The sequence below is a fragment of the Fukomys damarensis genome, unplaced genomic scaffold, assembly GCF_012274545.1.
Source record: "Fukomys damarensis isolate Sample0158 unplaced genomic scaffold, DMR_v1.0_HiC HiC_scaffold_3, whole genome shotgun sequence".
Taxonomy (NCBI): domain Eukaryota; kingdom Metazoa; phylum Chordata; class Mammalia; order Rodentia; family Bathyergidae; genus Fukomys; species Fukomys damarensis.
Window position 1 is genome coordinate 397,058 of NW_022900915.1, and position 27,578 is coordinate 424,635.

Genomic DNA, 27,578 nt, shown 5'->3' on the forward strand with positions numbered 1-27,578 from the left:
TCCATAGAAGCCTGACTTGCAACTTTGCTGAAAATTGACATTTTTTTGGCAATCGCATAACTTACTTTTTGTGCAGGCCAAACATGATCAAGATACATAAGTGTCCTTCATTTTACTATCCCCGTTAGTCCTTGTCTTTGCAACCTAAAGTAAAAACGTAAAATTATATAGGTTCATTTTCCTGAGGTGCTTGAAGTAGCCATACTGTCTGGTAGAATAATACATGCTTATAGAACACTAACCTCACTTTTACTACATTTTCAGGCCCTCACCAAAAAAAAAGACTCCTTGCAGATTAGAATAGACTTTATTTTCATCAAAATACCTACCCTTCTTTCTGCTTTGTGTGGACCACCTTTTACTTTGGTCAATCTACTAACACATCCCTCAATTTTATTACATTTCTTTTGTTGCTGTTGTTTTGGTACCAGGGATTGAACTCAGGTCCTTGCACTTATGAGGCAGGCGGTGGCGCCACTGAGCCAAATGCCCCGCCTATTACCTTTCAACTAAGACCCATTTCACAGCATGAACACCTGAAGAAAAGGATAGAGTGTCCACCATGTGTGGACACTGGCGATGAGGTGGGTGTGTAAAGAATACAGCTTTGCCTGCAGTTAGATATGGAACGGAATATGAAGACATTCAAGGTGCTGAGAACCTGGCTTGGCCTTCCGCTCCCGTGAGAAGTCTACCTCCAATACGAACATCCTGTTATACCCTTTTCCACTCTTCCTAGAAAGTGACTGGTTTTCATGTGCCCTTGGGCCGTCTCAGTCCCTCCTTCACATCCTTTCAAGCCGTTGCCCTGCCTTTGTCCAAATTAAAACTTTCCTTAGTGCTTCTCATATGATCTGTTTTCAGCAGCTATTTGAAAGGCCCATATTTTGGTGTTTTTTTCAGTGTCCTGCATTGGAGTCCAACTACCTCTCATTCCAGAAGACTCCAGCCTCCCGTTATCAAAACTTCAGACCTTGTTCTAACATCATGTATCGTATATATTCTCCTGTTTTCTAAATACCTCCAAGAAAAATGAATTAGGAATCATATAATCCAGAAAAGATGAATTGTACGTTGTTGTCCCATAGCTACTGTTAGATGCTAGGACTGAAACCAAATTCTTTGGCCTCCAAGCCAGACACCTCTGCGAGAACCTCAAGAAAAAAATGGTTTCCAAGAAGAATAGGCAACTGCTAGAATTTTTTTCCACTTGCTTCCTCTTATTCTGCAGATAACCCTAGGAGTTCTTATCTTGCTTGATAGTCATTGGATTTATTGGATTGACTGTGTATGTTATTTATACAAACTGTTTGCCTTTCGCAATTAGCTATTTTGTCAGTGTACTCAAAAGCCATTAATAATACTCCCCAAGCAGTTTTAGGCTTGGAGCAAATAACACAGACTTGTTCTGTGCTCACAGAGTTTATACATTGATATAACAACTCAGGATTATAAGCTCCATTCTTGAATCAGTCTTTATATTTTGGTGGTGATTGATTATTGGCTCGTGATTAAAAGTAAATTATTATTGATGTTGAACAAAGGTTATGTCTGCCATCTGCCCTACTGAAAAATAAATTTTTTTTTTAATTTTTTGTAACTTGTAACTTTGCTTCAGTAATTATGACTTTAGCATCATTTTGCCTGGTCATTTTTATATTTTAAAATTTAAATAATAGATAATATCTGTTGAAGTTACTGTATATCACACATTTCACACATTCCCATGTTTTATATTTTTATGCTTTATATCATAATCTTAATAGCCATACTCTGAAATAGGAAGTTACCACCCTGTTTCACCAATGAGATTAAGAAATTAATACTAGCTGTACAGTGGTGTCTTCGTTACTTTTCTCATTTCTGAGGCAAAACACCCAACACCCAAAGTTCAAGGAGGAAAGGTGAATTGAGCTCACGGTTGTAGAGGTTTCAGTGTATAATCATCTGGCTTCAAAGCACGGGGACACGGGCAGAGGGGCATCGCAGAGGAGAAACAGTTCATGGTGCCTACATGCTAGCAAAAGCAACAAGGGAACCTTCACGAAGTCTTTTTGCCCCTTTTATCTAAACTCCCAGGATTAGGGTGGTGCCAGACCAATCAGATTTAGTAACTACACACCCTTAATCCCAGCATCGCACACTCTGGATTCAGCAACCTCTGAGAAAGGCCTATCTGTGATGCCATAGGGCTGTGGGGGACATCTAGACACGAGCCGTAACAAGTGCTGAAGTCAGGATGTGCTCTGATCAGCCTGGCTTCACAATTCATGCGTATAATCGTTGCACTGAAAATGACTTCTGTTTGGCCTTCGCAGGTCACCCAGAGCTCTTTCCCTTCCATGCGTACTACTTAGAGTAGAAAGAAGCCCCTTGATGCTGGGACTTCACTCCCTTTGCCAGCGTGGGTGTTCTCCTTTTGCCCACTCTCTATGACTTTGATTATGTCAGTATTGCATTATAGTAGCTCCCAGTGTGCTCTGGAGATTATCAGAAAGAGTTACTGAGTTTTCCTAAATACTAACCACAAACAATGCCTAGCATCTAAATTTTTTATTAATATTTTTTACAACTTCTAAGAAAATATAATAAAATCAAAGAATCAGAACAGCAGATAAACGCATTTGAAAGTAGGGTTGATTATTGTAATTTTAATTAATGGAGCCTAGTTGGTGAAATGTATTTAAATAATGGCTGATTATGAAAGTGTGGTTCATCCATGTTTGTACCATGGGGCAGGGGTGGACACTGTGGTAGCAGTTAAGTCACCTGTGAAAACCTGGGGTGTGGAAAGAGAATGTCCCCAGGAAAGAGCTGTGCAGAGATATATCCCATGTGATAGGGAGAAAAAAGGCTTTCACAAAAGAAACTGAAAAGAACTTGTCAGAGATAAATAAAACTATATGAGCCAAAGAGGGGAGCAGGATTTAAGAGGTTAGAAAGGATATTAATAGTGGCAACCAGATAATTATTAAAGATAAGGATTGAAACCTGTTCCTGTAGCCAGGCCTGGTGGTGCCCACCTATAATCCCAACACCATGGGAGGCTGAGGCAGGAAGACAGCAAGTTCCGGTCCAGTGCAGGCAACTCAGGAAACCCTGTCTAACAATGGGGATGTAGCTCAGTGCTGAGACCCTAAACTCAGTCCCCAGTTCTGAGCAAAAAGTCCCCTCGTGACTGTAGTGCTCAGTGACTGTAGGATGACATCCTGTCCCGATGGCCAGAGGTAAATGCAGACATAAGGAAGCAGAAACAAGACCAGAGACGGTGTTTTCGTCCTTTCATAAACACCACAGCAGGTTACCCATGGGCTGCTCAAGGAGAGGAGCACCCCAAGGGGGCAGGAGTGTTTTTGTTTATAGGCTCTAAGGAGAAAGCCGGTACTGAGAGCGGCCGAGGAGATGGAGAGAAGGAAGGATGGCAGGACAAGAGCCTTGAGGAACGGAGGGCAGAGGAGAGCCAGTGCACAGAGGGGCTGGAGCTGCAGGAGAGCTCAGCCATCCTCAGAGGCGTGCAAGGACGCAACCGTCCTGAGCGGAAAAGGGCAGGCCTTTGAGGGGAGGCGGCCACCCCATACATTATTAGGCTCTAGGCCAGGGATTTAGCTCAGTGGTTCCACCGCCTGCTTCACAAGCACAAGGAGGTGAGGTCGATCCCTGGTGCTGGAAGAAAATATATATATTATGCTCTGACAATATCCCTTTCGCCGTGTCTTTGCCTCCACGCATTGTTGTCGTTTTTTATTGCGTGCCCATTGAGATGCCCGCCTGAATTTTGGAAAGCTCTGTGAAAAATCATGCGTTTCACAAGAATTGTTTCGATGGATGGCTTGTTTTCTTTAGAAAACTTAGTGGGACCCTAGTTACTTAAAAGTCTCAAGCTTCAAAAGGTTCTTGGGATATTATGCTTTCATTTTCCATAGCTCATTACCGTTTGAGTAATGTCTGCTTGTTCGCCCAGCTGACTTCAGTTTTTAGGAATAAAAGCCAAAGCTTTTCCCGCTCAAATAGTATCTAGGGTGATCAGAGATCCCCACTGCCTGATGTAAAAGTCATGCGTTGTGATTGTCAATCCCATGCGTGCTCTGCGTGGCAGGATGACCTGATGCACTGGCTTAGCTAGGGGTGTGCAGGGTTTTATAGCGTCAACTGTGTAGTTTGTGAAGTTGGGTTTTCAGGGTCAGGCTTCAGCCGCAAAGTCTCGTGGGTGAGGAAAGGATGAAAGGAAGCCAAGTAACATGCCGGAGTGGGCTGAGCCTTCTTTCCTTTCATCCCAGTCCCAGTTCAGCCCCTCTCATCCGGTCTCGTTATTTCCCACATCTTGTTCTACTGAGCTTAAAATCATGACTGGCATGAAGAGGAGGAAAGGGCTGTGGGACTCTCATCAAAAACATTAAAACGGACATGTAGCTCTGTGGCACTGCACCTGCCTGGCAAGTACAAGGCCCTTAGTTCGATCCCCCGTACCAAAAAAATAACAGGTTAGAGAGAAGAGAAAACATTTAACAGCAATTAATAGTTTATAAAATGACTTCATTTATATTATTTTAAATAATCATCTGTATTTTACAAACAAGGAAACAGAGTCTCAGAGATATGAATGCTTTATTTGTCCAGAACCACAACTACTAAATGACAGAACTACAGTTTGAATCTAGATCTTCTGTCCACTCATTCAGTATCCATTGTGCAGAGGACATCATCAAATATTCATAGTTACTCTATTGTTTTTTTTCCTTTAAATGAACCATGATTACATGGTTAGATTTGTAATTATGGGTCTCTCCAAGAAGATTAGTTCTCTGTAAATGTAAACTGCTGTTCTTGTTAATGTTACTGCAACTAAAGCCATGGACCACTAGAGGAATTCATTTAATTCAGCTTAATAAGCACTTGGTATCCGAGGTCAATAAAGCATTGTCTGCACCCTCAGGAAGCAGGTAAACCCTGTACGTAAAGACAGAGATAGAATGGACTGGGACATATTCTCTACTGGACGCGTAACCCAAATGAGGAAGTAATACAGAGCCGTGCGCTTTGAACTCTGTTATACATCAGAGTCCCCTGGATAGCCTGGGATAAAAATGACTGCTGTACCCCACCACCACTTAAGGTTCTTGATTTGGAAGCTGTGGAATGAATTTGAATTTGAAGTCCCAAGAATTTGAATTCCTAAGAATTCTGGGGTTATTAATACCACTGATACAGAGATCATGCTTTCAAAGCTGCTATGACTTCCTTCTGGGAGTGTCAGGGAAGGATTTGTAGACCTGGTAGCCAGGCAAATATTGAAGAATCTAAAGCAGTCTGCCCGGTGAGGCGGACACAGTAACATTTGGGCAGATAAGTAGCAGACATTAAAGGTGGAGGCAGGCAAAACGATAGATAGGGAAACCTAAGAGATTTATTATTTTGCCAAGCGTGATGGCCTATACCTGTAACACCAGCTACTCAGAGAAGATCACAACTTTGAGGCCAGCCTGAGCCACTTTACAAGATTCATGCTCAAAATAAAAAAGGGAGGGAAATACAGCTCAGTAGTAGAATGCTTGCTTGCCTAGCATGCTCGGGAACTAGGTTCAATCACTAATACTACTAGATAAATTAATAAAATACATTTGTTATTGCCACAGTCAAAAGTGGACAATACTGAAAGATGAAGCTAAGCTTAGGCCATGCTTATGCACATGGTCTTTGCCCTGAAGGCCATGTGAAGTCATTGAAGGCCACAGACTCAGATAAAAAGCAATTAATTTTCGTGCCAGTACGAAGGCTTGGGAGGGATTCTCATTTACTACCTAGACATGAAGAAGCTGCTTTGAATGTCTATCGTATTATTCCAAGACTTATCAAAATGCATGTACACAGTGACATCTCTTCAGTCCCTGTGTACTGTGCACATGTGCAAGTCAAATCAAAACTTACTCTTCATCTCTGTGGTCAAGCAGGCAGAGTTGGAGCCACAGTAATAAGTCAGACACCCAGTGTGTCTGCCTGCAGGATGGGAGTTAGGATCCGCATGCCTGGAAATGCACATAGCACTTCATCAGTTTTTTTTGGGGGGGTACTGGAATGGGACTCGGGACCTCGCATTTGCCAGGCTGGCAGTGGAACCACTGAGCTCGATCCCCAGCCCCATTCACCCTTCCTAATCAAATGGACACCATTAAGCGTGGTGAGCAAACCGTATTGAATTTGTCATTAACTATAACTAAATATAATCAATCTTAAATTTCCTCTTTTTAAAAGTTTTCCTTGGAAGAAAAACAAAAACAAAGAGGGCGAGGTATATGGCAACCAACACAATAGTTCCAGTTTTAATTGAATTATGGACTGTGTAATTGTTCAACCTCTACCAGCTGCTCTCAACAATCTCCTAGATTCCTTAGGGAGCTTCTTCTTGACCAGAAATATAAGGTACCTCATCACCAGTAGTACCAGGAAAAAATGTGTTCTCTACCTGTTACCCCAACTCCCCCTTCCCCAGTAACATAATGTAATAGGGGAAAACACCTTCATTTTTGCTTTAAGAGGCAGTCTCTTTCCTTCTGTACATCCCGCGAATTTTCTAAAGCACCTGCAGTCTCAGAGGAACAGCCAACATAAACAGAATGTTATTGCATCAGACAGGTAAGAATAATTTCTCTAATTAGTCATTTGAGATTTCCTTTTTCATTTTGAAACACTGAAATTTACTTTGGTTGACAACAGCCACTGACAGTACCTACGACTGCCCTTCCCTCTGCCTTGCTATGCTGGTATTCTGTGGAAAGCTGCGGAGGCCTCAGTGTAGAGACCTCACTTCACTGTCAACATTGTTCCCACTGAAGTACCTTGGTATTGAAAAATGGATCTGGGTGACGCATTCACCACTTGTCATGGTCACTTTTTTTTTTAGATGAAATGTTTTTTTCTCTGTCCCACCTCCACATTTTGCAGCAAGAGGGGGTTCGTGGTAAACACTCATTTGCATAAGAACATTGTTCTCAGAAGTACAGAGCAAAATATTTTTAGCAAGCTCAATTTTATGAATTAAAGTATAAGTGTGATGGAAGACAGTCCTGGCTTAGCCTTTGATTAAAGAGTTCATCCTATTTATTTTGTTTGAAAACCACCTTCTCTAAAGAAAGATTGATTGGCATCAAAAGTAGTCCCCGTAAATCATACCTATTGGTTTTACATTTGTTTCAGCTTTTCCCATTTTGTGCCTCCTTATATCGTAATTTGCTATCCTGAGAGCTCACCCTGAGCTGGTGTTGGGACCCAGCCTGAAAGGTGTTTCCCTTCAGTCCAGACCAATCTATGCAAGAAGCAGATGGGCTTTCAAACATGGAGCCACGCTCCTCGCCCTTTTTGTGACATAACCCTGGTGTTTCCCATGGAGACCCAGATGCTGCAGGCAAACCTGTGCCAGGTGACAACGTTAGGGACTTTTGCGTGGCCCAGGCAGCATCGGCACAGACCAGGAAGCTGCAGGAAGCTGGGCACGCCTCGACTCGTCTTTCTAACTGACTCAGGACTCATAATGCAGACATATGGCCATCTCCTGGAAACTCTCAAAGTCAGATAATTCTTACATCTTCCTCAAGTAGCAGAAGGGGTGAGAATATCTGCTGGGTGCTTCCTACCTTGGTAGCTGCAGGAGGGCTGCCAGCCCTCTTTTTAATCTACATCTGCTTAAATGCTTCTACATAGAACTTAGGATGCTGCCAGATCACCAGGCAGCCATTTGGGATCTGGTGAGATAGACTTCCTGGACATACATGTTGTGCTCAAGTATCACTTGTGTTTGTTTTTTTCTGGCCAATTTTCGGGAATGCTTTCACTTTATGCTGCTATCTCACTCCCTTTCTCCTCTGGCTTTCCATGCAGTATTCAGTCACATCACTCAAGACGATCCCAGAACTGTGCCGAAGATGTGACTCCCAAAATGAAGACAGATCAGGTAAGTTTTGCTCTTCACCTTTCCTCCTTATCATGACTTAATGTTGAGGGCTCTGGGAAAGCAGTGGGTTGCTCCTACTCTCTGTTTTCTTTTCACTGCATGGTTTTCCACTCACATCCCCTCCCTGCACCTTCAGCAAACAGAGGTTTGGTCATCCACAAGAGGATGCAGCACAAAGAAGCTCTAATAAGGACCCCAATGCATACAAATACACAGAGGAGATCCTCTGGCATCTCCAGACCACAGTATATGCAGCATTTACTGAAAACCCAAGAAACCATTGGTGACAAAATACAATGATGCAGGAGCCAGTGCAGAAATGTTGGATGCATTTCCTACCCATATGGTAGGGCCAGCTTGAGGGAAAATGTTTTGCCAGAGTCTGAAACCCTATCAGGGATGCAACATGATAGAATCTGCAGCCAGGCATACTATAGCAGTTAAGATCAAAGCGGAGCTTTGGAGTTCAGTGGTGTAAACTGAACAGAGAATTATGGCTCACAGACGAAAACCAGCTGCTTCACCTTTCCTGCCTGCACGCCCCTGCCCCTACAAAAAGTACACGTAAGGTTGTTCTCCTTCTGTAAATCAAATTAAGTGTTTCTGCTTTTCTGGGATGGGCAAAAATTAAAGTTAGAAAAGGGTATGGATGGGAATGATATCATGGGTTTAAACTATGAAGTGATGCTTATGTTTTCCAAGTAATTACTCTAAGCGATCACCATTAACCTTGCCAGAACTAGACCTCCTCTGATGGTGATGAAAGTCCTAAGAGCCGTGGTTGTGGGTAGGCTTAAGATAATCCTCTAATTGTGTGTACTATGTTTAAAAATCAGTAGAGGTACCTTACCTATACAGCTACAAGAAGTCTGGGTCTCTCCAAATGAAAGGACTTTTATAAAGTTAGTTTCCTTTTCTTCTGGACTGCTTGTTTTCTTTTGACATTATGCTTAGCTGAGACAGGAATAATAATTAGTCTTTTTTGGTTTGTTTATCTCCGTGTGTGTGTGAAAGTAATCCATCAATATTGTGCACAGAAGACATTTTTAAATTTAAATAACAGTCCTTACTTATCCTTAGGTTTTTTTTTTTATTTCAAAACACTCTAGTTTCTAGAGGGCTTAACAGTGGGTTTTGGCTTAATTATTTCAAAGTTGAACCAGTGACTGTGGTTGGTGACACAGGACACAAAATGCAGTAGAGTGACTGCTGGTCTGAGTGCAGAGCATGAGCATAGGGAGAGGCAAAGAAAACCAGGGGGACTGCTGCGTGATGACCACGATGGGCCGAGGGAGGAAAGCAGAGACCAGGGAGTCGGAAGACAGCTGCTTCCCATAGAATTCAGCGGTTTATCACCCATCATGCCTGAACCTGTGGCTAACTGTCTGTGAAGTAGAGAAGTTTCTTCTAAGCTGGATGTGGGGGCTGACTGCTAGAAGCTCAGGAGTTCAAGGCCAACCCTGAGCAACTGAGTGACACCCTGCCTCAAAATTTACACAAAGAAACTTTTACCAATGAAACTTTTAACCAGCTATCGTTAGAATCAAAACTAGGTGATGTATCTGAAGACACTTGACAGATATGAAATTTTCTTTCTTCTTTAACTGGAGGTAAGGAACAAGAGAGAAAAAAAATACCAACTGCATTTCATTAGTGATAACGTAGGTACTATTAATGTACCAGGTGGTGTTGTATGAACTTTACTTACCTATCGTCCTATGAGTTAGGTACTACTGGAATGTCTATGTTATAGATAGGTAAGCTCAATAAAATGTCTCACCCAGAGTCACATAGCAGTTAAGTTATAGAGCTGGGATTCAGACCCCAGGAAATCTTCCATAGATTTTATTCTCATCTAGTACATGCACTACCTCATGGCCGCAGTAGTTTAACTTTAGTCTGTTGTCCTTTTAAAACTTTTTAAGTCAACATTTTCCACATTAAGGGTTCATTTCTTTTTTCTGTTAAGTAGCTACTCTTAAGTGAATAAACAGAAACTGAGCAGTCATTCTCCCTGAGGCTGGTTTATTCTCTCCTCTTCAGGTCTTGTGACTTCTAACTCTTTCACAATAAGTGATGCTAGATTCTCCTTCTGTGGTGGAGGAAGCATTTAAACTTACCCAGAGCAAAGACGCAGTGCTCGAGGTGGTCAGCCAGATGTAGATTTGACAGGAAATCAATGTACAAGGCCTCTTAATGAAATCACATATATTCCTCCAATTTGATGTCCCATTTGAAGGCCAGAAAACTACATTCTTTTTTAAATTAATTTTATCGGTACATTTGAGGTATACAGTATAATGACATTCATCAGTGGTAATTTGCACCTTTACATAATCCAACTTGGTTCTTATTTTTTCCCCCGTCCCCCTGCCTTCCCTTCCACCCCTCCACCCCTCCCTATGTACAAAGACTTTGTTTCCATTTTTTCTCTTTTTCTCATGTTAATTCCTTCCCATCTTTCCTTTTCCCCCACCCCTCCCACTTCCCCTTCCCCTTTGCACCTTTTCTTCCTATTTCACGTTATCTATCAGACCTTTTAGTCCTTATTTACAGAAAACTATATTCAAACAGATTGAGAATGATTCTAGAAGAAGGAACGTATGGGAAAATTCACCTGTGCACAGCTTCTCTTTATCTGTGGACTTTGGAAGAAATCTTCTGGTAATGTTTGGAAAGAAAAACAAAACAATTTCAGAGCCACTTTCTAAAAGAATGGAAATCAGTCATTGCCATGGGCATCAAGATTAATCCTATCCAGCCTGTCTTTATTGTATCAACCAGCCAAGGGGAGTTGGTCTCAGGGGTGCCAGCAAATTCCTATCTTTTCAAATAGATGGCAGCAGAAAGAACTTTGGCTTCTGAGAAAAATCTGCATCATCTTTAGGACAGGGTACTGTACTTTCAGGAAAATGTCCTCCAAACTTCCTTGTTCCTCACACTTGTCTTTACTTTTCTAGAATACATTAAACACTTTTTTACTTGAGGTAGTTTGTCAGACCCTAACGTCTGTCTTTCTATTAACACGTCTTTAATCAAAATCATTCTTATTTGTTCTCTGACTTACTCATTCATCCGGTGTCTGTTGAGTGTTCGCTAACCCAAACCCCTAGGACGCAGCACAGAAGAAGAGCCTGCCTGTCTTCATGGATCTTACGTTTGAGTGGGGGACAGTCAGAAGGCAAGCCAGCCAGTAAACAGGAGGATCGTTGCTCGGAACTGTATGCAGCAACATGACAGGATAACCCGTGGGAACGAGGAGGGAGGGCTTCAAGGGGTGGCCAGCCTCAGGCATGCTTGTTATCAGGCTCGCTTTCACTGGCTTAGGAGGTCAAGGAACACTAGGACCACCAGCCATCGCCTGTGAACATCACAGAAGACTGATGGTGAGGAACTAGCAAGTGCAAAGTCCCTGGACATGGACTGAGTTTAGCAGTATGAGGAAGTAAAGAAAACCAGTGGAACTGCCGTGTGGTGATCCAGGAGAGGCACGGTCAGGGGGCTGACCGAGGCCACGCTCTCTAGAGAATTCACATTTTCTGCTAAGTGCAATAAACAGCACTGCCAACGAGACTCCTGCTTTCTAAAATCCTATCACAGGTTGGGTATCCCTTATGCAGAATGCCTGGGACCAGAAATGCTTCAGATTTTTGGAGCCTTTTGGTTTTCCAATTTTCAGATTAGGGATATTCAACCTGTACCTAGAGAGAAGCCTCAGCCTGTAGAGTCTTAATTCTCAGTAAGGCAAGGGACTTTAAAAATCATCTAATCTGAGGGGAAAAGGGAAGTGCAAATAATAAATTGATAAAATGTTGACAGCCAATGCATGTGGACGAATGAATGCCGCTATACCATTGTTTGGGGTATTATTTTTAGTTTTGCAGCTCATATATCTATTTTACAAATATATAGGTCATAAAAATGAAAAATTATCTATAAACAAAAAGTTTTCCAGAAGTTTAAAAACTAGTCCGAAGCCAATGAAATCTTTGAAGGTTATTTCCACTGTCCCATCCCTGGGGCCATCTACCCTGTACCCTCTCACTTCAGTGACGAGGGCACCGTCTCGTAACACAGTCCATCCATAAGAGGTTCGCTTTATTATTCAGGCAACAGTCAATATCTCTTGAATTTCCAGCCATCAACCCCAGTTCTTCCTTCGCACCCAGGGTCGTCCCGGGTAGCAATAAAGTGTGCTAATTGTGTGAGGATAGCACACCGTTGTTTCTGTCTTCTCCGGGGTTCACCGTGCCCGCGCAGTTTTTCTCCCCGCACCCGCAGTTTTAAGTGCGTCTTCGTTATTCTTCTTGCTCTCCTGTGTATACGTTGCAGTTTTCCAGCATCCCCGTGACAGTGGATCCCAGAAGTGAGTTTGAGGTCTCCGCCTGTATGGTCTGATCAGAACCGGTCAGCCAGTGGAACAGTTCCTAGGATTTGTCGTGCGCCTTTCCTGCCAGGGTGTGGGCCTGTTCTTTCTGCCTGTTTGCTCAGTATTCTGAGAGGAACAAGAGTGAGAGGTGAGCGAGGCCTCGGCAGCCCCTGGTAGAGGTACAGCCGTCACGTGCTGTCTCGGCATCCTGGGCAGCTCCGGCAGTGAGCCCCAAGGAAGGCAAGGTGCAGTGTCAGAGCCTCAGGAGCCTGCCCTGCATCCTCCAGCAGCACCCCAGAGCTGCTGCCTTTTCCAGGGAGGCCTTGGTTCCTGTTCAAGTCTGCGTTTTCCTCACACAGCAGTGATTTTTCCAACTATTCTCCACCCGTTCCTCTATACTCTGACTGGGCCATTGGGAGAAAAGAGGCTTTGAAAGGAAGGAAGTATGAGGGAACTGGAGACAGCACAAGGTGGCGGGACCGAGAAGTGGGGAGCCCAAGACCACGCTCTGCCTGGGCCTGGAGCTGTGCGGGTGCTGGGAAGGTTCCTGAGTTGTTCCTGAGCTGTTCCATGTACTTACGCACCATGCCGGGTCCTCCGCAAGCAGCTTTCTTATCCTCAAGATAATTCTCCGAGGAAAGATCATTGTTATACCCGTGTTACTGATGAGCAAACCGAGGTCAGTCAGGAACAAATAATTGGCTCAAAGTTCTAGAACTAGCAAGTGAATCTGAAACCCTGCTCTGTCAGCTGAGTGATTCAGTGCAAGAAGCCACATGGATCAAGTCGTGTGGCACACGGGTTAGTAGCAAAGGAAATTCTGTGTGAAAATTGTGCATCTGAAGAAGGAAGTCATTTGTGAAATATCTGCACTCATTCTCTGCTTAACGCCTGCTACTCACATAGGAAAAAGGCAGCACAAGACAGTGAGCGTTATCTCTGTTCTATGGTTTTCTGCAAATGAGGATAAAAATATATTATGTATGGCAGCAAAAGGCATTCAAATAAAAACATTCAATTTCATTGGCTTAGAATTTTTAAAGTAATTAGATATTCAAATACACATTTGTTTCAATTCATGAAACTTTAAATACCTCGTGATTCTTTTGGAATATGTATCTGCTAAGCTCATTGTAAAATTTTCTCATGAAAGAAGTCAAATATTAATGCAGCTTTGTGTCTCAGATCTTAAATTCAATAAGGCTTGAAAAATCAGTTATATAACAGTAAGTGATCTTGTGATATCTTAGATTATGAAAGAATATTATGAAATAGTATTTGTATTATAAAAGAAACCATATTTTTTAAACTTGGAATCTTATAAAAGTCTTTTTGGACGTGTATTTAAAAGCATTGCAAATTTGCTACGTTTTTAGACACTGTGCATACAGGTTGCCAGACCCTGGACCTGTAAATACATATACTTACATGGTGCTCTAAGGTTTTCAAGGCTTTCACCCATAACCTAAAATAATAGATTGGCATGAAATTTATGCTATAGACATTGCTGTGGTATGATGCTAAACGTGTAAGTCTCTTGTTTTCAATTTATATTAGGGTTCAATGCTAAAAGCATGCAAGTAAATGTTGACATGTCAGTTTAAATTGAAAAGCGTCCTGATTAATCCATTTCACATGATGTGGTATAAACGAGACTCCAGAGAATAGAGAAACACATTTTCTTATGATCTCAGTCAAGGAAATGAACACCTCAACAGCAAAGAATCTAGTATTTGTAAGAAAACATCCAGTTTATTTAACAATTAAAAATTCAAAAGTGATAAAACATCTAGTAATGTAAAACATTTATTTTTCATTTTTAACAAAATTGTAATTATAAAGATGACATAATTCTTTAAAAGACAAAAAGTTAAAAACTATAATGTTGCCAACAAAATTAAGTTACTCTTTTTTCCTGAGCCATGTATTTTGTATAGTTTTAATCATAAAATAAGGGCAGTTTCATCTGCTGCTTTTCTTCCTTTTACTACAGAATGCAGGTGGCCATGATTTTGAATGGACCACAGAACTGACCCATGAAAGCAAATTAGTTTCTGAAAGAATGGAAAACAGTGTGCATAAGCGTGAAACAGAGGTTGATAGGAAAATTAGAATAAGACTCTTGATACTGAAAGTTTTAAAAGGAGGCTGGAAGTAGCAGGGCTTAAATATATTGTATCTTTTCCTCTTCTCTTTATGTGAACATTTTTTTCTCTCTGCCTAACCATGAGTACAGTCACCGCAGCAGCCTTGGCTTGAGAGTGAAGAATGTCATAATTAAGAAAGCGTTTGTGGAAAAGAAACTTAGAGGAAGGGTCTCACAGTGTCCTCTTCCATGCCTTGGTTTCTTCTTATTCGACTCTAAGGCGCCTGTCTCCCACTTCTAAGGCAGAGCATTGAAGAACCTCCTCTTGTGGAAGTGAGTGTGGGGAAATCCAGCACAAAGGATGAGGAACCAGAGAGGCAGAGAGAAGCATCTTTGGACAGAGAAGGAAAGAACTGAAGCACCAGGACAGGAAGAACACTAAACAGAAGCAGAGTCTTTTACCTGTGTGGCTTCTCGGTGATTTCCTTCTCAGCAGTCTGCGTCCTTCACAGGGAGAAGGGCTTCCCCTGACCCGTCCTCCCAATCCAATGTGAGATTCTGAGTGTTTGTTGGTGAAAGTTCTAGTTTGGGAGCTCCAAAGCATCTCTGATCACACCTCACTCCTTGCTGAAGATGATTTTTTCCTTTTGTCTCCCGACATTAAGTGGCCTCTGCCTTCCCATTTCACATGGCCCTTCTTTGTCTGCATTATCTCTTTTGCTCTTACTCTTCCCTCAATAAAAGGATTGATAGCTGAGCTGTAGCTCATTAATAAAGTACTTGCCTAGCATGTGCAAACCCCTGAATTCAACCTCAATACAATCAATTCATCAAGTAAATAAGTAACTCAGGCAATAGAAAATCTTAGAATCTTGTAGTTTAGTTATTCACATTGGCTGTGATCTTCATGGAAGATGTCTTTCCTGTTCCCTTCTCACCTCCAAAGCCACCTATAAGAGCCCTTTGCCTGACTTCTAGACAGTCAGTCCAATAAAAATATATAACCTGAGCAGCTCATATAACTTAGCATCTTCTGCTAGCCACAATAAATAAATATCATTAAACAGATGGGTTATTTCATAATATATTTTATTTACTAAGTCAAAACTATTACCATGTCAGTGAGTACCCCCAGCCATATTGTAAATGATCACTAGCCACAGTCTTCTAGTGTTTCTGTACTGGACAGTGAGGGTCTGTTGTATTAGGACCATTCCAACTCGTGATTTTCTAGTTCTCTACACTTTTCATCCTCTTTCTGTATTTGTGTTTTGAAGTCTGTTAATAATGTGATACTGTTTTAATAGTACTTTACCCTCTTCGACTAAAAACCCTTTTGGGCGGTTGTATCTATGGTGCAGTCTCCTGAGCATTGTTGCCGACTATGATATTTGAGGTGTGGATGGTCGTAGGACAAGGGAATATGGGAAGAGGTGAAAGGCAGCCTGGAACTTTCGGTTGCTATCGTAATGGAAATGTGGACCCCTGATATTTTGCTTCTCTTCATTTGATTTGACGCCCTGATCTTTCAGTTACCTCTTTTCCTCTGTACTAGCAATCTTTTGTGTATGGGACTATGGCTCTCATAATGCAAACATTCTGTACCACCTGTCTTTAAAGAAAAACCAATAAACCTCGCCTACGGTAAAGAATCACAGAAAAATCCACCTCCGGCCTCTGCTTCCATTCATCTGAGGCATCTGCAGTATGGCTCACCTGTCTTGGGAGGTCACCATCTCCGCACTGCTAACTCCACTGACTTTCCTGGTGCTTGTCTTTCTTGGCCTCTGCGTAGTATTTGAGATGACTGGCTACTCCTTTCTGAAAACAGTCTCCTCTCTTGTTTTTTTGGTTTGTTTTGTTTTTTTGTTTTTTGTTTTTTGTTTTTTGGGTTTTTTTTTTTTCAAGACAGGGTCTCACTATGTAGTTGAGACCAAACCTGAAACTCACTGCATAGCCCAGGCTGGTCTCAAACTCACAGCGATCCTCCTGCCTCAGCCTCCCGAGTGCTGGGATTACAGGCGTGTGCTACCGCGCCTGGCCTTTCTTGGTTTTTGTAAGGCCTTCCCTCTCCTCATTGCCTCCTAACACCCTGAAATCTCTTTGTACTTTACAATTCCGCTCCTTTCTTTGCTTCACCTTTAAACCATCAGTCAGACTAAATATTGAATGGGGCCCTCCCTCTTTAGAAATTTGAAGTCTCTCTCGTCCATTCTCATGGTTTCGGATATGCTCCATCCGTGTGTATCCGCAGACCGCTGCGTGCCAGCCTCTTTTTAGAGACCCACCCAATATCTGCATTAGAGCGTGGTGGAATTCTACATAGGGTGTCTTCAGTCCCTTCGCAGTGTGTCGGTCCAACTCAGATTCCCCTCGATAAACAGTGCTCAGCTTACTGAAAATGCTACTGTTTCCAAAGCCAGAATCCCCCTCCAGACTCCACATTATTTAATTACTAGGGCCTGAGTCTTCTGTACTCCTACAAAATTCATTTGTTGAGATTTGACTCCCAAGGCGATGTTCTACAGAGGTAAAGCCTACAGGGAGGTTATTAGGTCATGAGAGTGGAGCCCCATGAATGAGACTAGTGCCCTTCTAAAAGAGACCCTGGAGAGCTCCCCGTCTCACCCCCACCCTATGAGAACACATATTTCTTCGTGAAGCCCCTTCAGGGATACCTTATTTCACTTAAAATGAAAACCACACTCTTTGTAGCCCATAAAACTCCCGAATGTGTTGGCCCCGATAACCTCCCTCATCTTCGTATTCAGTCCCTTCCCCTCTGCCTCACTGTGCTCCAGCAATGAGACCTGCAGAATCCACCAGATTCTCTTCTGCTTTAAGCATTTGTGAATGTGTTTCCTTCCACCCAAATTGTCTTCCCTTTCATTTTGCCCTCTGAAACTCACACAGTTGGCTTCTTGTCATCACCCAGGTCGTAGTTTAAAGGTCATCTTCTTGAAAATGTTTTGTAGCTCTTCTCCGCTCCAGTACCCTGCTTGTTCCTTCAGAGCACTCCACGTTTTCTATTTTCCATTCATCTGTATATTTGCATTGTTTTCTGGGTATCTCATTCACCCCTGTACCCCTGGGACCGTGTACACAGAAGCTACTCAACAAATATTTATTGGCTGAATGAACCCTGTAAAAGTACGTTAGCTTTCCATCAGTTATTTTAACACTTCTAAATGTGCTGCGTTATCGTCCTGCATCTCTTGGTCATATTAAAAAGAGATCACCAGCTGGAAGAACAGATTCTTGTAGTGAAATGAATCTAAATTTAAGGTAACACCCACTAAAGATAAACAAAATAGAGAAACTCTTCCACTCTAATGTTTTCAAGAATATTTCCCAAACCTTGCCCCTACACTTGTAGCTTGTTAGTAAATGATTATCTAACTGTAAGCAGAGAGCACAGTTTGAGGTTTAGTTTCAAGTAAATCTAAAATGAACATGACCAGCTTTTCCCGCTGGTGTCTGAGATTCCATGTGCTACATATGACCCAAATAGAGGAGCTGTGAATTGCATGTCTAGGGAATAATTTTAATTTTGATAAAGTGGCTCTCTAGTTCTATGGAAAGTTGGAATCAGGAAACCTCAGTCCTGCTTGAGAAGTCAGCATGCTATGTACTTTTCCACATAATACTTAAATTTCCCTGAACCATCATTTATTTTCAATTGAGACTCCATAAGAACTGCCCATCCATCCTCCAGACTCATGAAAAACCTCGGATGCAATCATACACTTGCTTTGTGCCCAGAAACAGAAACAGCCTTTCACAAATACCCTTAAAGTTTTAGAAGACATTTTAGGAAAATTCCGATTAAGATATATTTTGTAGAATTCTTAAAATGCCTTTGCACCTGTCTTTCATCTTTTGCAACATGGCCTGCGAAGTGCAGACTGGCCGCACTTTGGGGCCGGACGTACAGTAGTTCTGCCGAACACCTGTCTCTTCTCCCCTCCCTCTCTGCCTTGTTCACCTGCTCCTGCCTGTCCTCTCCTCCCCCGGCCTGGTGACTAAGAGCCGGGCCAAGGCAGCGGGCCCAGGAGGATGCAGGCTACAAAGAGGGAGAGCAGGCTGCTGGCCAGTGCCAGTTCCGCTGTTTCTCCTCCGCTCGAGACCCTGAAGTACGGCCTTTCGAAGGAAGACCAGGTTTCACAGCTTTGCCATTTCACTTCTCATGGGAGATAGGAGAGGAAAGCAGAGAGCATTCTGGCACCCCAAAGAGATGCCACACACCCCTTTTCTTTGTCTTTTTGGTGTCTAAGGCTGTTTTTTACTATGAGCACATACTTCATATTTAGAAACGAAATAAACAGCCCTTTGCTGGGCTACCAGTGGTGAGATAGGAGGTAAAAATAGAGGTTTTGTTCACCCTCCAGCCTGCCTGCTACATCTGCTTGTTGTGTCTTACAAGGAGCAGTAAGTTGGTGTTCTTTGCCCTTGACATCCATGGACACTGTAAAACATCACCACCTTCACTTAATATTGGCAAGTTTGTGTCTGCAGGGGCCACACCAAGACTGCTCACACATTGTCTTGCTCAGCTCTCTCTGCTTGATGTGCCTTCTTCCTACAGTCCCGCCACGAGTGTCTACAATTCCACACGGGGAGGAAGAGAAAGACAGCATGGAATCCCGGTAAATGGGCCTAGAATTAACACAAAACAATTCACTCAGGCAGCTAATGTCAATTAGCTAGTATCAACTGTGCTGATGTCAGCATGAAGGTTGGCATACTTTTTAGAGATCAGAATAACTGAAAGCATGTACTTTCTTCATATCTACCAGTAGCTATTCAATGGACTGTACATTTGGGTTTTTTATTTCTAATGGACTGACCTTTTGAAGCCCAAAGGTTTAAACCTGTCAAAATACTGAGTCAGAGTTCATGGTAGGAAATGCCTCTTTGGTTGACAGGGCTTGAATAGTGAATGAATTTTCACACAACAAAGAAATGGCTACCGATAGGCTATACAGTTATCTGAGCAGGTATCCACAGTTCTGAGCCAAGTTGGAGATGATAAAGCATAAATCTGACACATTTAACAGCAGCCCCTTGATATCCATGTCCACTTATAGAGAACTTGTTTAGAAATGAAAGAATATTTTTCCACAGGACTTTAATTTGCTAATGTGAATAGATAGTTGACTGGCGTTATTGAAAACTGGAGTCCTCTCTACCTCCCTAAAATGTCCAGATACCTCAGTAAAGGGTCTGTGGCATCAAAATGGAGGAATGAGCCAGCAGCCCCATGGGCCATTCCAGAAATGTGTTTCTCTCGCACACATTCCTCTTTGTAGTGTAATGTCCTACTACAGTACTCCAAATCCAGAGTGAATCCACCTTTCCTTGGATCAGGTTACACTCTAACCTCTAAGGGAAGTACAAAAACGAACCCAGCAAGTATTCTTCACTCAGACCCAAACTGGTCTCCCTGCTGTCCTGAGGTGGTAGAGGCTTCTATCCTCGCTTCTTATAGAGACTGAAATATTTCCGTAAGTGGGTCCAACGTAGATTTCAATTTACATGGGATAAAGGGAACCTATGACTCTACCCCTGACATTCTCAAACTGTCTTAAGTCTCTTCTTTGGTGTAAAAATAAAAGGAGATGGAATTTTCCTGAAGGATCAAGGTCCTCAGTGGCTGTAGCTGTAGAATGTATTGCCATGTGTACTTTAAAGCAATAACATCTAAATCTGACCTTTTTGTTTCTCGGAGAAAATAGAACCCATTTAACTTTTAATTAAGAAACAAATATTTTATTCTAAAGACCTAATCCCTTTGTTTCTTTTCTTAATGTCTCAAGCTGACTTTCTAATGTGGCCATATAACTTCACTATTTAGAAGTAAAATAGTCACTTTAGGAGCCAGCATTGATGTTTAGTCTTAAAAGTTGGATCTGCTATTGTAACAGCAAACTGTACATTATCTTAAGAAAATACTAATTTATCAGACCCAAGAGCCAAAGAGTTGTTCTGTGTCAGCAATCAGCTCAGCCTCATAATTATAAATTTGAGAGGCTCTGGTAAAAACATGGACCTAGAAGAATTATAGTGTTTCATAGTGAGTCATTCAGAATAAAGAACCCTGTTATTTGTCGCCATTACATACAGCCATAGAAATTTAGGGGTGGATCAAATCTAAGCAACTACATATTCTAATCTCTTCATTTTACAGACGAGGAAACTGAGACTTAGAACTTATCACAGGAAACAGAGAAAGGGCTCCTCCGTGCAGCACGTCCTGTAAATGTCTCAGCTTCTTCTTCTTGCTAATACTTCTGCTCAAATACGCAGCCCAGCTCAGTGTGGCAAGACAGACTTACCATACCAGAACCCATGTTTATGTACTTTATTTTGCACATCTTTGAGATACATTCCTTTCTCTCCTTCCTTCCTTCGTGTATCCATTCACTGAAAGATTTTCGAGTGAGCCCTGCTATCTTCAAGGCCCTGTGCTAGACAGAGGGCTGATATGAAACACCAACAGGTTCTTCGGCAGTGTATGCCCTCGAGGGTTCTTAGGAGGAAAGATGACACCAGTGCACCAGCGAGTAGGTACATCAGCCTCAGAAATGCCCAGCTCCAGGTATGTACAAGAACTGTCAGGCACTGAGAAGCAGGAGCAGCTGCTCCCTGAGAGAATCAGAGGACATGCGTCACTAGTGAGGCAGTATAGGCAAGGGAAAATAAGCCCAGGAGCAAGCACAAAGAAGAAAGAACATGGTATATCCAGAAAGGGTAAAATCAGCAATAGAGGGGTAGGAAAAATGAGTGATCAGAGAATCATGAGGGCTAAAACGAGAAGGTGAGAGAAATTAGATTCCTTCTACCACCAGACAGACTCCTTAGAAGAATTAGAAGCAAGAAAGAGGCCTGAAAGATGCACAGCATCCTTGCTCTGTTTATCAAGGGTACATTATGCGGTTCCATCCGGACTCAGGGAAGATGTACATGTTACACACAGGGAAATACTGTTTTAGGAAGTAAAGGGCCTCTGAGGGTTTGAGCTGATTTTGAAGGATAAAATCAGACCCATCTGAAGAGGAGAGACTCGGGACTGGAAAGGGAGACAAGTGCAAGGGGAAATCTTGTAAGAGAGGGCGTCAGTGCAGTGAGGATGAAGGAAATCCAGGTTTAAGAGGGATTTAGGGTAATGCCTAAGACTGGTGGGTGTGAGGCAGGGGAGTGTGTTGGGATTAATGCAGTTACCTGGGCCAGAGTCTAGAGAAAAGTGCTAGGGAAATGGTGTGTGTGTGTGTGTGTGTGTGTGTGTGTGTGTGCGCGCACACACACATAAGAGAGGAAGAGGTAGGAGCTCTGCTTTGAGATACACTACCCACCTTAAACACTTGCACACCCACATGGTAGTGCTTGTTGAAAAACAGTTATGGGTAGATGTTTACTGGGTGGTTGAAAATTCTTTGCTGACATTCAGAGGCATCCCAAACGCCAGCTAGATTAGAGGAGATTATTGTAACCTGTAAATCAGCATCATATACACATCCAGTTGCTTCCTGACCATTTTAGAAAATTTGTGACATATTCAAGTAGACAGGTTTAAGGCATATTAGTCATCTGTTTACTTCCATAAGATGTGAAAAATGAACCCATTCACCCCAAAAGTCATTAAGAACCTATTTAAATACAACATTTTGCTGTATGCTTTGAGGGACAGAGACAAATGCGACCGATATCATGTTCCCCCACATCTTGTAAAAAATATAAAATAGATAAAATTCTCAAAGGTTTAAATTTTGTTAGTATGTAAATAGCTTATTCATAATTTCCAAAAAGGAAATTTAGCCTCAAAAATCTTTTTAGTAACCATAGTTACTCTGAAATTTGTTTCCAATGATGATAAGAAATCTATTATACTCTCAGAGTAGAGGAGCAATGTAACCGAAATTTTTGGAACATTCAAAGGATTGGAAGTGAAAGTCTCGCCGGTCTCTAATAGCCCTTTTCCTTGTCCTGTGTTTAAATTTGCCTAGCTTTGGATAAAGTAACTAATTGAATTTCATCCTTTGTGCGTACATAAACCTGACATTCTTCTCACTCAATTATATAGTATACCACTAACCTAGAGCATTTACTCATTTGCATGAAAGCCTGTTAAATACAGCTATTTTTCATGACTGAATTTTTTTCCTGACAGTCAAGATATAGACCAGAAAGCACAGAATTCACCCTGCCCACCCCCCCAAAAAAAATTTGAGTAAGAGGAAAGACAGTGAGCCTACATGTTGATGATCCTTCTTCAGTTTCTAGACCCTTCTGTGGAAAAAAGTGTTCTCATAAAATTCAGACAGAATTCATCTCCACAGAGCATTCTTAATGGAACAAAACAGCTGAGAAACATATGGTATCCATTTCCCTATATCACTTGGAAAAAATTTAACATGTAAATAAAGCCAACATAAAAGAGTAGCCCTTTGAACTCATAACCTTATACAATACATAAATATACTGGTACAATGCACTCATTGTATTGACCTGCTAAGTCATGTGGCTTTACATTTTTTAATATATTTTGAGATGCATATTTTAGTAGGCCCAAAGAAAGTTAATTGGTAAAATATTAGCAAATATTATGCCTCATAATAAGAAATGTCTGTGAGTATGTTTTCCTACTATGTTTATAGTTTTTCAGAAGAATGATGAATAAAAACTAAAGGCGTATTATACCTTATAAATTCTGTGTCTACTCTCTCTCTCTTCTGTTTTATGTAAGTAAGTAATCATGTGTTCTTAAGGAAGAGAGAAAGCCTTGGCAGAAATTTCTGGCAAACATTCATTTCTCATAGTTTCACATTTTTAAAGAGAAAGATAGAAAACTTCTAAATTTATAGAGAACTAACTGGAATTAATCTTTGCCTTACATATTTACATGTCATAAATAACTTTAGAAAACATAGCTTTTATTGGTGATTATCACTGCTCTGAGTTTATTAGCAGGACTTTGGTTCCCTGTGAGATTAAGTTGTAAATCCCTCAGAAGGATGCACTGTGTGCATTTTTAAAGATTTAATGAATCATACAAGGTAAGATTCAAATTCACGTGCTTGCATCTGTTATTCGTCTTCTCTAGGCCAAGTACTGTGTACAACCAAGAACCCAACCCAAGAAAAGGGAGAGAAGCAGCAGTCTGGGGCCATCTAGACACCGTCCTTCCCTTCTGGACAAAACCCGTTCTCCTTTCACAGCTCCTCTTATTCTCTCAGATTCTAGAATGTCAGAGCTATAAAGGCCTTAGGATTGGACTGCAAATTGTAGATTATGTCAAATCACGTTCCAAATTATGGTCACTTTTAGACAGAGCTCAGTTACAGAGCAGTGCGGTTCAGAACTCTCACTCTTATCCCCTCTGTGGGGTTTGGGCACCGTTGTTAAAGCTACACCCCTTTATCCAGTCCTTTCATTCCTTGGCTGTGCTCTGTTACCGAGGACACACAAGTGTACTTCCTTTGGGATTAGACTCTTCCCCACTTGCACTTGTCCAGAGCAGGAGACAGACAAGAGGTCCTCAGGTGGAGGGTGTGCCTTGAAGTGGCGCCTCTTTGATGGGGGATGGTAAACTAGGAGGAGAGCAGAGACCTGTCCGTCAGAGGCCCGCAAGCTTCTACAGTGCTGGGTCGTCTTTTCTCCAGCAGAAGAGTGTCCCAGAGAGGAAGAGGCACTCGCACACATGAGGACTGAGGCTCTCTACCTCCCTGCCCCAAGAGGGGTGTCCGGTGGCCTCACGTGAGGCCTACTTGAAAGGCGGTGGTCCTTCTCTTTCACCTCGGTGTATCTGGTCGTTTCGCTTTACACTCCATCTCAAGCAGAGACTGCCGTCTTTATTTGAATGTGGCACAGAAATGAGAAAAAAGCGAATCTGCCTACCCCATCCTTCCATAAATTTCTCTTCCTCCTCTTTGTTTTCCAGCTTTCCAACTATGTCAGGTAGCATTAAATCCTTTTTGTGTGACAATTTTATTTTTATTTTATTATTTTAAAAATAAATTGTATTTTATCCCACTCTACCCCCTCCCCATAAGTCCTTTCCCCTCCCTGTGGACAAAAGCTTTGTTTCCATTTTTTTCCTTCTATTTTCATTTTTTTCTTGTCCCTTTCGTCCTTTCCCCCTCCTTCCTCCCTGTTCCCCTTCCCACTTGAACATTTTCTTCCCTTTTCCCATTTCCCAATATCTTTTATGCATTTTAGTCCTTATTTCCAATTTTGGTTTCTCATGCCAGAGAAACAATGTGGCATTTAAACATGTGTTTATTTCACTTAGAAGTGTGGTGTCAGGTCCATCCCTTTAGCTATAAATGTCTGAAGCTCATCCTTCTTTATGGCCAATGCTCCATTGTACAAAAAAACACATCTTCTTTATCCACTCATCAATTGATAGGCATTTGGGCTGTTTCCAAGATTTAGCTATTCCAAACTGTGCTGCTATAAACATGGGTGTCCATACATCACTGTGGTATGATGTTTTTAATTCTTTGGGGGAAGATACCAAGAAAAACAGTAGCTGGGCCAGATGGAGCCACTAGTTCTAGTTTCTTGAGAAAACTCCACACTGATTTCCTTATTGGTTGTACCAGTCCACACTCCCACCAGCAATGGAGCAGGTTTCCTTTTTCCCCACAGCCCCTCCAGCATTTGTTATTGGTTGATTTCTTGATAGCAGTCATTCTTTCTGGAGTGAGACGGAATCTCAGCATTGTTTAATTTACGTTTCACAGATGACCAGTGATATTGAACATTTTTTATATGTTTATTTGCCACTTCTAATTCTTCATCTGAGAAGTATCTTTTCATTTCAGATGCTCATTTTTGGATTAGGTCTTTTAATTTGGGGAGGTCTAATTTTTTTGAGTTCTTTATATATTCTAGCATAGTCTTTTATCTGATGCATAGCTGGTAAAAATTGTTTCCCATGCTGTGGGTTGTCTCTTTACTTTGTTGGTGGTTTCTCTTGCTGTGAAAAAGCTCTTTAATAAGATGAGGTCCCAGGTGTTGATTCTTTATAATATTTCCTATGTAGTCGGTTTTGCTCATGAAGTCTTCGCCTACTCCTGTATCCTTAAGCGTTCTACTTGTTCTCTCTTCCAGCTGATTTAGTGTTTCCATTTTCATATTTAGATCTTTCATCCATTTCAATTTTAGGTTAATGCATAGTGAAAGATATGGTCTAGTTCCAGTCTTCGACATGTGGAAAGCCAGTTTTTCCAGCACCATTTATTAAAGAGTCTATCTTCCAGTGAAGATGTTTGGCTCCTTTTTCAAAGATTAGGTGGCCGAGTATGTCTGGAGTTATTTCTGCACCTTCTAGTCTGTTCCATTGAACCTTAGATCTGTTCTTTTTGCCTGTACCATGCTGTTTTTATCACTGGAGATTTGTAGTGTAATTTAAAGTCAGTGATTGTGATACCCCCTGCCTTGCCTTTGTTACCCAGAATTGCTTTCGCTATTCCGGGTAGGTAGCATTAATCTTAAAATGCATGTTCTGTTGTGAAGTATGAGTGCACCATGTTGTGTCATACGTCAGAGAGCACTGTGAGGTGGTCCTTCCTACTGGTTCACTAGGGTGCTCACTCTAGGCTGGGGTTAGTTCAGCTGTGACTTGTCTCTCGTAATCCATTCAACTCCAGACCACTTCATTCCTTTCTGTTTTTTTCCGCAACCACCAAATGGAAAGTTGAGTCACCCAATGGGTCACAGTTTCAGTTTGTATAACATTCAATAACTTACCCTGTCCTTGAGTGGAACTTACTAAGCATAGAGGTGTGTGAGTGTGGGTTTACATGTACATGTATGTGCAGATTGTATGCACATATGCCTTTTCTCCCGATTTAGTTTGGAAGTGTAACACAGCAGTCCATCCTCTAGTCCTGTTTTCAGGGTAGTGGCAAATATTGAAATATTGTTAGAAATATATATTCAGTGAGTAAATCCTGAGTTTGTTTCCTTTAGTGCTGTCTTTTTGCCATTACAGCTACATTAATTCATTTTGGGCCTGCAGATCATGACTTTTCTGTAGCATTCACTGTTTAGCAATAAGTATGAATTCTTTATATTGTGGACATATAACCCCTTTAAGATATCTCCTTAAACACAGGGGCTTAATTTGAGCATAATTTGAGTGGATCATGTGTGCCTGCATGCAAAGATGTGTTCAACATTCCAGTTTAATAGTCTCCTCTTTCAAAAATTTTTTTTTTAAAAAAACAGTTTCTAGCTCTAGCTGGAATTGTGGCATCTCAACTCTTATTACAAATACACAGAAGCCTACAGGCATTGCTGATGTATACAGTAAGTTCCGCCCAGTAAAGCGAGTTTCCCCCCTGAAACATCAGCCGGAGACTCTGGAGAACAATGAAAGTGATGAGCAAAAGGACCGTAAGGTGGAGGACCAGAAAGGTGATGACTCTGACCAGGGCTCCCAGACGGAAGAGCTTGGCCCTGAAGATGGAGGGGGGCTCTCGCCCGGGAAGGGCTCTGAGCCTAGCTGTACGCTGGGTGAACTGGAGCACTACGACCTGGACATGGATGAGATTCTGGATGTGCCTTACATTAAATCCAGCCAGCAGCTTGCCTCTTTTTCCAGGGTGACTTCAGAAAAAAGAATTTTGGGTTTATGCACCACCATCAATGGCCTTTCTGGCAAAGCCTGCTCTACAGGAAGCACTGAGAACTCACCATCCAACCTGACACCATTTTGTGTTCTTCCTCCTGTGAAAAGTCCTCACTTGAGAAAAGCATCCGCTGTCCTCCGTGACCCACACAAGCTGCCCGCTGAAGAACCTGAGAGTTCACCTCCTCCTGTTAAATGTGGCTCTGCATATGAGCCTGAAAGTCAGAACAGAGACTTCTTAAACAGGGCCTTTAGTGATCCACATAATCGAAAAATCGAGAAGACAGTGCCGGACTGCCAGCTCAGGGCCGTCCACGTGCACTCCTCAGCACCAGAACCCAACCTGGAGGAACAGGTCAATGGCACGAACTGGACCAGCTCCCAAGGCCCAGAAGAAAGGAGCGAGTATTTGAAAAGAGCAAAAAGCATCTTGAACATCGTTAAAGAAGGACAGATATCTCTCCTGGTGAGTACACTCTAGTTTGGGGAATATATTAATAATCTAAAGACTCGGTCCAGGGATTTAGCTCAGTGGTTCTGCTGT

The 27,578-nt window shown here is 42.0% G+C and overlaps 1 protein-coding gene across 3 annotated transcripts in view; it reads left to right on the plus strand.

Annotated features, from left to right (window-relative positions):
* Sncaip (synuclein alpha interacting protein) overlaps window positions 1-27,578 on the plus strand; it is a 141,872-nt gene that overhangs the window by 79,842 nt on the left and 34,452 nt on the right. For all 3 annotated transcript variants that reach the window (XM_010627253.3, XM_010627251.3, XM_010627254.2), the window contains exons 3-4: window positions 7,873-7,945; window positions 26,632-27,500. In XM_010627253.3, the coding sequence (XP_010625555.1) occupies window positions 7,873-7,945; window positions 26,632-27,500 (942 nt within the window). The remainder of the gene's footprint in view (window positions 1-7,872; window positions 7,946-26,631; window positions 27,501-27,578) is intronic.